The sequence below is a fragment of the Atractosteus spatula genome, chromosome 1 (assembly GCF_055471065.1).
Source record: "Atractosteus spatula isolate fAtrSpa1 chromosome 1, fAtrSpa1.hap1, whole genome shotgun sequence".
NCBI lineage: Eukaryota > Metazoa > Chordata > Actinopteri > Semionotiformes > Lepisosteidae > Atractosteus > Atractosteus spatula.
In genome coordinates, this window is record NC_142706.1 from 1,219,141 (window position 1) to 1,233,981 (window position 14,841).

Below are 14,841 nucleotides of genomic sequence, written 5' to 3' on the forward strand. Positions count from 1 at the left end.
TGTACGGTTCAAAATCTTTTATCACACCTGTGTAAATGTAGAAAGAGCTAACGGGGCCGCTGTAGAAATGAATGGAAAACAGCATGCAGACCCCAGTGAAGCTCGCAGTCCTCTGTAGTGAGGTGCAGAAGCTGCAGCACCTGAGGTTCCATGACGCCTACAGTACACAGACCCCCCCCCACCCCGCCTGTGTTTTCTATGTCCGGGGAACACAAGGAGGAGGGGATCCCAGTTCAGGAAGAGTGGATTCTCCTTTCTCCTTATCATTATTGACTTGTTTGCACACGTCTTATCCAGGTTTTTTGACAGGTGTGTAAGAAAACACAAAGGGGCGATGGCAAGTCTGTACGAAAGAGTCACTGAAATGCGACTCCGATCGAGGTACGCACGGCGAGGCTGGTCGAAACTGCCCGGCCAGCCCACCCGCAGACAGACTGCCACCGGGGAGGTTCGCTGGTATGCGTCGTGCATGATGTCGTCATCTTGCCTGTGGTGTTACTGGTGCAGGAGTAACAGTCTGAGCTACTGAGCTACTGACTGACTGGCGTGACTGTAACAGCGTGTGATCACCGTCTCGGGCTCCTCGTTCCACGTCTGGGAACGGGCCCCTCCCCTTCAGCTCAGCGTCAGCACTCGATACTCGTGCTCCAGACTGGGGTGGAGTGTCTAGATGTTACCCACTGCGCTGATGCCGTCAATCTCTCTGAGAAGACCATCAGAGAAAACCAAGTGTGGGCGGAAAAAATGAGTTTATTGCGTTGGCGTCTGTGGTCAGCACCGTGGCCCTCAGGAGGAGCCGCCCGGCCCCTGGCTGCAGCTGTGGAGGATGGAGGACAGTAGCATGGCCGCCGCGTCCTCTCCGAGGGGCCCCGGGCGCTCCGCGGGAATGGCCCCCACTGCGGCCAGGATCCACTCCAGCTCTGGAACGGCAAGCGGCACAGCCTGACGCAGAGCCCACCGGAGAGAGGCTCCACGGGTTCAACAGATCCTCAGGCGCAGGATCATGGATTAAAGCTAAATACGGGAACGAATACTTATTCTGTTATTGTGCTCGCACTTTACAACTTAGGAGGTGTTAATTCAGATTCGTTTGAAATGAATAGCTGAGAGGGTCTGGAGCAAGGAATGGAGGAAAATTCAGGTCATTTTCCTAACATTCATCTGTCTTTCTAATCATTTCTTCTAATTCAGGGTCATGGGGCAAACGTATCCTACCCCAGCAGGCAGCGGGCACTGGACACACACAGACACAGTTTTCTCAGAAATCAATTACCCTACCAGTATACCCTTGGACCGTGGGAGGAAACCAGAGCACCTAGACAAAACCCACATGAGCGCAGGGAGAACATGCAAACTCCACACAGACAGCAGCCCAGGTCCCGAATCGAACCCAGGGCCCCAGCTCTGCGAGGCAGGAATGCTGACCACTGCACCCCGTGCTGCGCCAGAACTTACACCCTTCTGATATGTTGCCAGGGTTGGGTGGTACAGCAGTTAGGAGTTTAACTGCCAACCAGGAAGGAGATCAAAATAAACATGATTATCGGGAAAATCAATAGCTGTGCAATGACGTAAAAACAAAAACACAGACGATAAGCACTCATCCGTTAAACTGAATCAGCTAGGAATCTGTTTGCAAAATGATGACCACACACAGGGGAATAGCTCACATTCTTCAACAGGGTTAATAGAGTCTCGTGTCAGGTTGCTGAGCACATAGCAGACAGAGTGCATGAGTTCCCAACATCCTGGAGCTGAATAGCATGTCCACGCTAGTGTGAGCAAAAATCTTTGAAGACCAGAGCAATAATAATAATAATAATAATTTCTTACACTTATATAGCTCTTCTACACTCAAAGAGCTTCACAGGTAATGGGGATCCCCTCCACCACCCCCAGTGTGCAGCCCCACCTGGATGATGCGTTTACTCCTTTGATATTTACAGATGCTTTAGTGAAAACATTGGAATATTACCAGCTGTGGCCATGGTAACTTATGCTTGCTGACACAGAAAGAGCTGATAGATTTTTGTCCTTTCTACGTCTAGTGACAGCTCTGCACGTCACAGGTAGATTGCGAGGCAGAACGGAAGAGCGCAGCCTAGATCACTGAGGGAGGAGAACGCCTGCCATCTAGTGGACACAATGGGTCTCTGCATCCTGCTCGGGTCCGTACAGGCCTCAGCTCCAAGGCAGCAGACTATGACACACCTGAAGAAGGCTCCACGGCCGAAACGTTGTGTTTTCTTTCTTCTTTTTTCAGCATGGAATAAACCTATTACTTGTTCCTTTGCAGACAATGACCAAGTGTGAAGGTTTTAATGAAGCAATAACCCCCCAAAACTATCATGTTATTATCCGTATTATTATTATTATTATCATCTGTGTACATTCACTGTTCATATTGCCTTGGCCTTGACAGGGGACTGCAGCTGTTTTTACGGATGTTATCATGTTCGATAAGATAGGATCTCTCAAAACCACGGGACGTTTCTTGCTTCTGTGAAAAGATGACTTCAGCCTGCGGTCAGTTTGTGTCCAGCACTCAGTGGATCAAGACAGGAGTAATTGATTTAGTCACTGCGCTCAAGACGACATGCTGCGCTGCTCGCACAAAATAAGCAATGCCTAAACTCAAGACGAGCCTTCCAGTGCCCCAGAGCAGCGTATTGCTCACACTGGAGGCAGGCTTCAATCCCACGCTCTCTTCAGCAGGCCTTTACCTGCCCAGTCCTGCGGACTGAGGTCTGGGAAAGGCTCAGCCGGAGCGGGAGACGGGAGTCTGTCTCCTGCTCCTCAAGCCCAGCCACTCACTGCCCCCTGCTGGCAGAGTCTGTTCGGGGCGTTCGGCTGCGAGAGCAGCTCTGCTGGCACGGCCTTTCAATATCAGCATGTTCTGTACTGGCCCCCCTCATTTTTGCAAGTGGTGTATTTTGCTTGGATTACTCACAGAATAGTCAGTACGATGGATGGATGGATGGATGGGTGGATGTTTGCCCGTTATGCCTTCCAGCACATGGGGGCAGCACCATCCTGTTTTTACAGGACAGGGTTGTTAGCCTTGTGCCCAACCTCCAACACGGAGGACCTGGCGCCGGACAGGAACCCACTGCCCTGAGGGGGTGAGGCTCACGCTCCACCAGCAGAGCTAGCCGGGGCCCTGTGAGCATGATGCATGATGTTTAATCAGATGGACGTGCTAGGTGATATAACACTGAGAAACCTGGAAAAGGCGAAGAATCTGACTCTGTTCAGCTCGAACATGGACCCCAGACCTGTCGCCCTTCGGACAGAAAGCAAGGGTGCAGAGTTTTCCCACCTGTCTCACGTCACTGAGAAAATACAAGCGCACATCCACAGTTGTTCCACATTTAGGAATTAAACTGTGATAAAGTGAAACCCAGTGTTACCGGTGCTATAGTTGTTCCCCAGGAAGCGCTCTGGGAGGAGCGCACTGTGCAAGCTCAGCTGTGCCGGACACTCACCCTCCTCCAGCATGTTTCTGCCCCCACACTGAGCCTCGCCGATGAGGCTGGCGTGGATCCGCCCGTTCCTGTACAGGAAGACGGTGGGCAGGTGCCTGTCCGGGTAATTTGGGATGCAGCTGTCAGCCACGATTCTCAGGAATTTGGTCTCTGGGAACCTCTGGGCCAGGCGGCTGAGGTGGTGATTGAGGCGCGTGCACACTGGAATTCTGGAAGGAGAGAGGAGCGCAGGGCTCTCAGACAGAACTGCCGCAGTGCCACCAGCTGCTAACATGAGGAAGTGGACAATAAAAGAAAAAAATCCAAGAGATGTGTCATACATAAAGCCTATAAATTATTGTATGTTTTTATATAGTCATTATATAGTTATATTTTTATATAGTTTATATAGTTATATTTTTATGACTATGTGATCTCTCATAATTATTAACCTGTATTGTAAAGTAACTAGTATATAGTGGCTCACAGTAAACTCGATTCTAAACGGATCATCTTTCTGTCTGGAGTAAAGGCACATGTGCAGACGACAGGCCAGTGATGGTAGACGAGCTGTCAGACACACCTTTGCCTGCTCTTTGCACAACCCAGAGACGCCAACTGCAGATTCTGCCTCCTGACCTCCGAGGCACAGCAGCTCCAGAGGAGCCTTGCGGAGGGAAGGTGCCGTCTGCTCTCCATCCCCCACTGTTAAATTACCTCCTGGGGACAGGAAGGCTTTGGGCGGCTCAGCATGGGAAATTCCCGCTCCGGTCCGGAATGCAGCCTGCGTACACTACAGGCTGAGGAAATTCAGACTTTCGTATGATGACAGTTCCGCACTTGGTCTGGTCTGATGCTTCACTTCATTCTGGTATCAGCACCACTGCACCTTTCCCACAGGCCTTCTGTTCTTCTCTGTAGCTCTGGCAGAGCTTGTGCAGTTTATCCATCTCTCCAGTTTCTAACCACTTCAGGGTCACAGGGAGCTCCAGTCTATCCCAGCAAGCAACAGGTGCCAGGAGGGATACAACCTGGACGGGACTCCAGTCCATATCAGGACATTCACAGACATAGGACACAGAGGACACACACAAACACACAGGACACACGCAGACACACAGGACACACACAAACACACAGGACACACACAGACACACAGGACACTCACAGACACTGGACATTCACAGACACACAGGACACACACAGATGCAGACACATACACTCACAGACACAGGACACACACAGACACAGGACACACACAGATACATACACTCACAGACACAGGACACACACAGACACACACTCACAGACACATACACTCACAGACACAGGACACACACAGACACAGGACACACACAGACACATACACTCACAGACACAGGACACACACAGACACATACACTCACAGACACAGGACACACACAGACACATACACTCACAGACACATACACTCACAGACACAGAACACGCACAGACACATACACGCACAGACACAGGACACTCACAGGCACAGGACACTCACAGGCACAGGACACACACAGACACACACTCACAGACACATACACTCACAGACACAGGACACACACAGACACAGGACACACACAGACACATACACTCACAGACACATACACTCACAGACACAGGACACACACAGACACATACACTCACAGACACAGGACACACACAGACACATACACTCACAGACACAGGACACACACAGACACATACACTCACAGACACATACACTCACAGACACAGAACACGCACAGACACATACACGCACAGACACAGGACACTCACAGGCACAGGACACTCACAGGCACAGGACACACACAGACACATACACTCACAGACACAGGACACACACAGACACATACACTCACAGACACATACACTCACAGACACAGGACACACACAGACACATACACTCACAGACACAGAATACACACAGACACAGGACACTCACACCTGGGTTAGTTGTCCCAGAAGTGAATGCAAGTATGTCTTGGGACTGTGGAGTGTCCAGAGGAAACCCACATGAACATGGGGAGAACATACTAACTCAAGGCAGACAGCACTCCAGGTCCAGAACTGAGCCCAGGAGCTAACCACAGCGCCACTGTACTGCCCCTTATTTGATTTATCAGTAATAATACCCAGCACACATTAGCAGTGTGAATGATTCAGGACTGGCCAGCTCCTCTGAGTCCAGAATCCAGCAGGTTTCCGAAGCTTCTCCAGGATAACCCTTACTTAATCAGTTTACCCATTCTCCCAAGCGTGGAGTGGGTCAGAAAGGAGAGAGATTTAACTTCTGTTCTGGACTCCTGTTCTGATCTCCTGTGCTGTTTTATTTTTTCCTGTTCCAGCTATTTGGCATAATAACCACAAGATGGCACCATGCCTTAAGCTTCTGCTGCTGGAGGAAGGTCATAAAGTGCCAGTCTTTACAGCTGTGTTCACGTCAGTGAAATCATTGCCTGTTCCCAGATGCTGCTGTTCCTGACTCACACGTCGGGCTGTTTCTGGCTCTTTCTTTGGCTTCTGTTGGCGAGGGTGCAGCTGACATACTCTGACATGTCCTGCAAGGTTTCGTTAGTGATGAAAAGAAACCTTGCAATATCTTGACAGAAAAACAGGAGCTGTGGTCCCAATTTCTGAGAACGGTTATTGAATCTCGGTAACAAAATGAATTAATTGACGGTATAGACAAATTTGACAAAATCTGAATGAATCACAAAATCGTGAACGTTTTGAAATGACCGTATGATTGTCATACTGTTGCCAACCCCTGGTCTCGCCACAGGAGAGAGCAAGAGTGTGAGAGAATTGTGACATTAAGTGGCCCTTCCTGTTCACTAGTCACTGTAAAGGCTGATGAACTGTGTGTGTACAAGCAAATAAATACAGGCTGTGCAGCAGACATTTCACCCCAGAAATGTTGCAACGTGATCTGCATGCAGAGTTAACTAGTAAGTAGTATTTGTCGACAAAACCGTCTGGAAGTCAAGAGCAGTATTTCTGTTGGATTAAGAGACGTGTTCACAAGCCAGCTTGTTTACAGTGTCACAGGGCCACTTCACCTCACTGGGAGTTCTGTTCCCTCATTCTGAATCACAGAACATGGCTCTGTGAGACCTGGAAATTTTGTCTATTTTGTGATGGAGGTTTTACAAGATATTGTGTACATTTTACTTTCATTGCAGTTTGAAATGCACTCATTGGTGCTGATTCTTTCTAACCTGGACATAAGAAAATAGTGTTTAATTCATGTTTCTGTGAGCTGTAGGTGTGAGGAGCGCAGTTCTCCCTGCCCCTGCCTGGACTCGGTCCCGGTTGCCGGCAGGCTCCTTGCACATGCAGCCCTGCTCTCTAAATAGTGGATATCTCAACTCCCCCCAAGCCGTATCCCCCTGCAGCTCCCAGCTGGCCGCTCACTGAAGCTCAGCAGGTGTGAGCCTGGTCAGTGCCTGGAGGGGAGACTCCTGGGAAAAACTAAGGCTGCTGCTGGAAGAGGTGTTAGTGGGGCCAGCAGGGGGCGCTCACCCTGCGGTCTGTGTGGGTCCTAATGCCCCAGTATAGTGACGGGGACACTGGACTGTATAAAGGCATTGTGCCTCGGATGAGACGTAAAACCGAGGTCCTGACTCTCTGTGGGCATTAAAAATCCCAGAGAGTTTCTTGAAAAGAGTAGGGGTGTTACCTAGGTGTCCTGGCCAAGTTCTCCCTCTGGCCTTTACCTGTCATAGCCTCCTAATAATCCCCATCTCTGAACTGGCTAAATCACTCTGCTCTCCTCCCCACTGGGAGAGTACTGGTGCATCATCCAGGTGGATGCTGCACACTGGTGGGGGTGGAGGGGAGCCCCCCGTACCTGTGAAGCGCTTTGAGTGGAGAGTCCAGAAAAGCACTATATAAGTGTAAGAATTATTAATTATTATTAAAAGACCACAACCCTTACTGCGACTACAGAGAGGAGGGGTAACTCGCCCAGTGCAATGGCCCCGTCACTAAAGCATATGTGCTCTGTTTTCTGTTGTGGAGAAAAACGAACTGTTGCGTGACGGATGCGTGTCGTGTGTGTGGCCTCACCCTGGCCTGTAGAGATGCAGCACCACCCACAGGTGCTCCCCTGCAGCCGTGACCTCCCTCACGTACTGGTCGCCCTGGATCTCGTGCAGCTGGCCGAAACGCCCGCCTCCCGCACGCGCTCTCCATTCTGCGAGGCGGCGGCGCCTGGGTGGTGGGAACAAGCACAGGCCAGGCCTGCGTCATGGTTTCTCTTGGCATTGTGGCATTGTTGTTATCCATTTCTCCGGTCTGGGGCTCTGGGTCACTGGGGTACTGGGGAACTGGGGTACTGGGTCACTGGGGTACTGGGGTACTGGGATTCTGGGTCACTGGGACGCTGGGTCATTGGGGCTCTGGGTCACTGGGGTTCTGGGACTCTGCGGTACTGGAGTGCTGGGGTACTGGGGCTCTGGGGTGCTGGGATGTTGGGGTGTTGGGGCTCTGCTCTCACCTGTAGGACTCAAGTGCTCGCTGGTCCTCTTCAGAAATATCATCCTCGGCCTCCTCCAGCTCTGCCAAACCCATCCGCTCATATTCACTGCCTGTGAACCGCAAGAGCAAGACGCCCAGTGGCTCTAGGAACACCTGGAGGACGAGGTGCTGAGAGTCTGCTAACGAGGCTCCCAAAGGCAGCTTTACAACTGGGCATTAGGAAACAGGAAGGCCCTCAAGCCTAGTGTCTAGGAAGGTTACAGTACCTGTGGACTGGAAACTACATGACAAGAGTTCTGTAACATTTTCCACCATCCTGCTATGAACTACTTTTTCACATTTTGTTCATGGTGGGATGTAGCTGAGTGTATAATGAATATAAGGAAGTCTGGTTCTATTTAGTGATATATTTCATTTCAGGTCCAAAGTAGAATTAATCTTAGGATCTGACAGAAACAGTAACATGGAAGTACTGTACCTCCCTAATGCTGCACGCTAGGTGGCACTGATATCCTGCAAAAACTAGACCACTTAATTCAGTATATCGATATGAGAGAAAATAGTTGGTGTAAAGCTTCATTGGTGTATTAACTTGATAACATGCCGATTCCTGTCGAGGGCTCTTTATCGCATGGATTACAGCGCTAGGGAACACAGGAGCGATCTGAGAGAAGTACTGTGCTCTGAGGTACAGCAACACGTCCCACAGCCCTGCAGTCAGAGAGAAACCACTCCTCCACACTGGTAATTGTTGTCAGTGATATTGTCCTGTGGTTTCTGTGACTCAGATGTATAGAAACTCCCAATGCAGTTGTTGTTTTTTTTTTTTTGCATTCCAAAATAGAAGCAAAAAGTAACATCACGTGCTTTGTTCTTCACCTCGGGGTACTATGTGTGCCATGGGACACAGCTGTCCTCTGGTCAACAGCACTGCGCAGAACCTGGCCTTCTTGCTGATGCCCAGCACACCTGTCTGCTCTTTTCCCAATAGGGATCTTACCATCCTCGTCTCCTGAAGGCGGTCCTTCACTTTCATCAGGGGGCTCCTCCTTCGGAGGGATAATCCCGAATCTCCTCAGGATGTCATTCCACTCCGTGTCTTCAGAGGGGTCCTGGGAAAGACATTGGCCGGGGAGTGGGACGTCAGTGTCCGGAATGGGCACCAGCCCAGCACCGTGGATATCTGCAGTATTAACGATGGGTGACTTGTGTTGTAGCCCATTCAGCCCACCCTTTCACGTTCCTCTGTTTCATCAAGCCAGGAAAGGAGCTGTCTCGTCTTAAAGGACCAGTTCATATCACACAGACTCCTGCTACATTTCCAATAGAGCAAGAAGTAATATTAATAATAATATAGCACTCTGAGTCTCTGTAATAAAAAAAATACATTTTCATAAAAGAAAGAAAGGAGAAATCAAGGAGCTTACAAATGACCAAGCAGGAAAACAGTAAATCAGATGTTGATGTTCCTGGATTATTACTGTCTTCACCTCTTTCATCTTCAACACTGCAACCACAGGGAGAATTGATACTCTCATCCCCTGTAGCATCATCCAACACATTGGACATGGCTTTAAATTGGTCTCATTCTCATTATTTTGTCTTTATATTATTAATCAGAAAATTATGAATATTAGAATATTGTATTTGACAAATCTTCATGTGACGATTCCAAAAGATAAAATCAACTCAATACTCCTTCTACTGCCATGAAATGCATTATGTGTCCTTTTCTTCAAATATAATCATACATTTCAATAATAATACAAACAATATCTTCACCTGCATTTCTTTAGAAAGGATTTCTGTCTCCAAATGCAAAAACTAAGAAGTGCACTTCAGACCTCACACTTCCATTAAGATCTAGATACTACAAAAATGTTTATTTTCAAACTTTGATGACATATGAAAATAAACATTTAATGATGTCACAATAATCATGACCAAGGGCCTGCTTAAGTAACAAGGATAGAAAGTTTTGAAAGCTCTAACACTGTGCACGTGAAGGGTAAATGACACTGAATACCTTTGCTTTTCTTTTTAAACTATTTGATTTTTTAAGATTTTTGGAGGCACTGATAAACTAATCTTCAGTATGGAAACCGCCAGGAAGTAAACAAAAAAAAAACGCGCTGTGGTATCTCGCAATTGCGACTTTAAATCTCAGAATTCCGACTTTATATCTCGCAATTGCGACTTTATATTTCAGAATTCCGACTTTATATCTCGCAATTGCGACTTTATATTTCAGAATTGCGACTTAAAAACTCAGAATTACGACTTCATATCTCAGAATTGCGACTTAAAAACTCAGAATTACGACTTTATATCTCTCAATTGCGACTTTTTATCTCACATTTGCGACTTGGAAATGCCCACATTTCATCGCCCTGTAACGCATGCGGCCACCGTTGAGGGTTGGGCGAGCCGGCTTACCAGAGTGGGGACCTTTTGTTATTGTAACGGAGTCGGGTTCCAGGGCTTGTGCCCTCGCCGCTCCCACCCTAGTTCGTGCCTCACTGCACGGGCTCGAACCCGGGTCTTGCCAGCTGAGCTCAAGAACACTTTCTGCAGCCCCGGCGGCCAGCAGCCCTGTTATGCGCAGTGGAGGGCGGTGCCGTCACCACACTGCAACCAGATCGCATAACCTGTATGTCGGCCGGTCCGTTACACTACATTCATGAATCGTACAGGATCATAGATCTATAGGCCTGAAGACTTGTCTTGCACAGTGCCCTGATAAAAATCAAATTAATCACACTAATTTTTATGGAATCCCATTTCCGCCAGTGAGGCTTCCATAGTACCCGGATGGAATAGTGGACGGTGGGCTTTTTAAAAAAAAGTTTTTATTTAAACACCAGAAATACGAAAACGGAGACAGAATATGAAAAAAAGATACAGAAATAGACACTTCACGTCCAGAGGAATTCACAATTATAAAAGCTGAAACTTATACTTTATACATATTTTCATTGTATGTCCTTTTTGACTTAAAAAAGAAGGTCTTCTTTAGCTCAGCTGGCAAGACCCGGGTTCGAGCCCGTGCAGTGAGACAGGAGCTAGGGTGGGAGCGGCGAGGGCACAAGCCCTGGAACCCGACTCCGTTACAATAACAAGAGGACAGACGACGAAATGTGGGCATTTCGAAGTCGCAAATGTGAGATAAAAAGTCGTAATTGCGAGATACCACAGCGCGGTTTTTTTACTCCCTGGCGGAAACGGGCTTCCATACTTCCGTATGCTGCCCCTGAAGAAAATTAGTTATTTTTCAATGGCACATTGACATGATTTTGGCATAATAACATTACCCAGAGGTTTGTCTTCTTTTGGTTTACAACCTTTTGTAGAAATATTCTCAAGAATATTTTTCCTTTTCCTTGTTCTTTTCCACAGTTCTTAAGCTAACAACTGCTTCAGACTGGGGAGTCCTGCCATAAGCTTTCCAGCAGGATGCCATTGAGATCAAGCCATCATCAGCAATGATGACAAGGAGGAGAACCTGTACCAGACACGCACACACTCACACCAGGGCCAGGTACACCCTGGGCAGGACACCCGTCGATCGCAGGGCACACACTGATACACACACTCACACATTCACCCCAGGGCCAGGTACACCCTGGGCAGGACACCCGTCCATCGCAGGGCACACACTGATACACACACACACCCCAGGGCCAGGTACAGCCTGGGCAGAACACCCGTCCATCGCAGGGCACACACTGATACACACACTCACACACTCACACCAGGGCCAGGTACACCCTGGGCAGGACACCCGTCCATCGCAGGGCACACACTGATACACACACTCACACCAGGGCCAGGTACACCCTGGGCAGGACACCCGTCCATTGCAGGGCACACACTGATACACACACTCACACCAGGGCCAGGTACACCCTGGGCAGGACACCCGTCCATCGCAGGGCACACATTGATACACATGCTCACACACTCACACCAGGGCCAGTTTTCTCAGAAGCCACTTGGACCACCCAGAGGAAACCCATGCTGGCTGCACCCCAGGTCTGGAATTGAACCCAGGGACCCAGGCTGTGAGGCACCAGTGCTGACCACTGCACCACCCTGCCACATTTTTGGCATAAAAAATTGTTTAGAACAACTAAAGGTAGAGAAAACATCACATCCAGGTTCGAATTCCCAACATGTTCTTTGTTCATTTCAGCTTTTGTGAGTTAAAAATGGGTATCTCTGTTATAAGAGAACAAGAAAAAAATGGTCTCAGAATTGTGAACTGAAGAGCTACAACCCTGTATGGCCACTTAAAAACAGCTTTTTTGGTTAGCTATAGAAATCTACAGTCTCCCTTCTGAAACAGTATGTGTTGTGACCAGATGCGCACTTCAAGCACTTCACTCTGAAAACAATTTTAGAAACATTCAAATTAGTATCAGGCTCTTCTCTGAAGTCCACTGTTACAGAATTCGAAAAACCTCAGACTCCAGCCTGACGTCTTCGTTTTGCAGGTTTTATTGACTGAATTTCCATTTCAAAGGCCAAGGGGGCTTTTAGACTATACTGTAGGTTTCAAAAACCGGGCACCCCCTGAAGTAGTAGGCAATCAATTCCCCAATACGGACTGTCTTTATTAACATCTCCACTTTCAATTACGACTCCCACCTTCGCGGCGTTGTAAGTGGACGGGTCTGACCTCCTCAATTTTCCAGATTGAGGAGCTCCTTTGTTATCAGGCCGGCTTCAATTTGCTCCCTTTTGCTCATCCAGGTTGTGGCACGAAGAGACAGTCTTGGAGAGCCTCACTTGCCCTTGAGCGTGGGTCCTTTCCTCACAGGTCTCCCGCAGCCTCGCAGTCTCAGTTCTCAGCATCGAGGAACATCAGGGAGGTTGTAAAGGACAGGCCATTCCACCCATCCAGCTCGCTCAGTAGCAGCTCTTGTAATTAGGCAGTAGTTAGTGGAAAACATGGCTGGGTCGCTTGTTCCAGACTCCCACCAGTATGGGAGTGTCTCTGTTGTTATGCCCCTTCCTGAGGTTCCTCTGCTTCTTGTTGGACCACCTGAGGGCCAATGACCTTGCTAAAGGTGGAGATTCCTCCCCTCTGACCAAGCCCAGGTCTGGAGCACAAACAGAAAATCTTTTCTTTTTGCCAAGAGCCAAGAGACTGAATTTGTTTCCATGAATTCATAACCAATTAAAGGAGCCCATGCCTCCGTTTATTTTTCTCAGTACTGTTTTTCTGAAAAGAAGATAAAGGAGGATGTATAGTATTTGGGCATTTACTGCTTTATTTTTCAGAATGAATCATCAAAAGTGAGCAGCTCTCGTATGGCTTCTTAAATCATAAACTAGACACAACACAGCAATACACCACACCAGTGTCCAGTATTCAACAGTGATGTTATTGTCTGGTTGAACAACAGGGGCAAATAAAAACAGCTTTGCAGAGTGGAGGCATTGCTGAACCATTTGAAAGTGCTAAAAAAGGTTGAGCGAAGACACAACATAGTGCTTTTTATGAGAGAAAGCAGCTCTTGATGTGAAAAACAAAGCCTGAGTCTGGGGACACCACAAGTCTCTGCCTGGAGTGAAAGTATTTATTCTCATGGAGAGAGATTTTCAGATCTGCCAGTAGTCAGAACTGCTCTTTTTCTAACGATCAGAGACATTTGGTTAAAAGTTCCCCTCTTGTTTCAAAACCCGTGATCAATTACATTTAACGCACTCCCAATGCCCAGGCGTCTCTCCTTGATGCCTTCATTGCTCAGAGCTGAAACTGTGTACAAGGTGAGGAGACTCATAAATCGTAAAGAAAAATGTGATGCGTTTCCTCCTGCAACTGAAGCCGAAAAAAACCAACAAACTGTGGCTCTTTAAATTCCAGACTTTCCACCCACAGCTTTTCTTCACCTTATCTTCCGAGCCAGGAGTCAGTGGCAATGTGCTCGCTGTGCTGTTACAGAGCGCGCCGCTGTCTCTGGTGATATGTATGAATGAGTTCTGGTGCCGTCTGTCGCCACTGTACAGGCCCTGCGCTGTATCCGATGTCCAGGTCAAGCGGATTCACTCATTGGCACCAGCCTGGCACGTGACAGATTTGATCTATATATACAGTATGTAATATATTATATCCATGTGTTTTAAATGTGGTGTAGTCCATGTGAATGAGAGATATAGCATATACAGAATGATCTTGTTTGACTGCTACCGTCACAGTCGAGGTGAAGAGAATTAATATCTCCCACACTGTCGACTCTTCCTTTACACACTCATCCTCGATGTTGCTATTCAAGACGGCTTTATAACTGACACCGAAACTCGGGAAGCTGTAGCACAACTCCTGACGCTGGCTTTTGAGTTCTCTGGAGGTCTGACTCCTGATTCCTCTAGATTGGGCTGCTGTACCTGAAAGCTCTGTCTCAAACACACTGCTGCTCCTTTCCTGTCTCCCTGAACACCGTGTCTCCACTAGTGCTGTACTGGTCTCCATCGCTCCCTGCTACCTCTGTTTCCATCGCTCCAATTATATCATAATTGCCTGCTAATGCAGCAGCTTCTGTATCTTGAAATGTGTTGCTTATAGTCCTGACATTTGTGTAGAGCTGTTGAATTATCTGCTGCTTTGATATTTGGCTCTGCAACAGCCCCAGCCCCTGGCACACAGCTGTTTTAAAGGCAGTGCTCGTGCTCCAGCTGTCTGGAGCGGCAGCAGCTGAGGGAACTCGGAAAAAAACACTATGGATCGCTGGTTGTCAGTGACCGACCAATGGTGCTTCCACAAGTATCATGCTGAGATTGTCGCAGGTCCTGGGAAGACTTGCTCTTATAGTTTTGTGCCTGTATATACCCCATCTCTTTGTTTTGATTTTTGACAGTCAACATATAAACG

General features: G+C 48.1%; 1 protein-coding gene across 1 annotated transcript; it reads right to left on the bottom strand.

Moving 5' to 3' along the window:
- Positions 1–786: 786 nt before the first annotated feature.
- On the bottom strand, positions 787–14,442 carry LOC148840368 (phosducin-like protein 2). The gene is made up of 7 exons (XM_088926492.1): positions 14,358–14,442; positions 12,948–13,069; positions 8,968–9,079; positions 7,987–8,077; positions 7,557–7,700; positions 3,486–3,694; positions 787–920 (listed from the first exon to the last, which is right to left on the bottom strand). Exons 1-7 carry the CDS (start codon positions 14,440–14,442, stop codon positions 787–789), a joined length of 897 nt encoding a protein of 298 aa, XP_088782618.1.
- Positions 14,443–14,841: the final 399 nt, after the last annotated feature.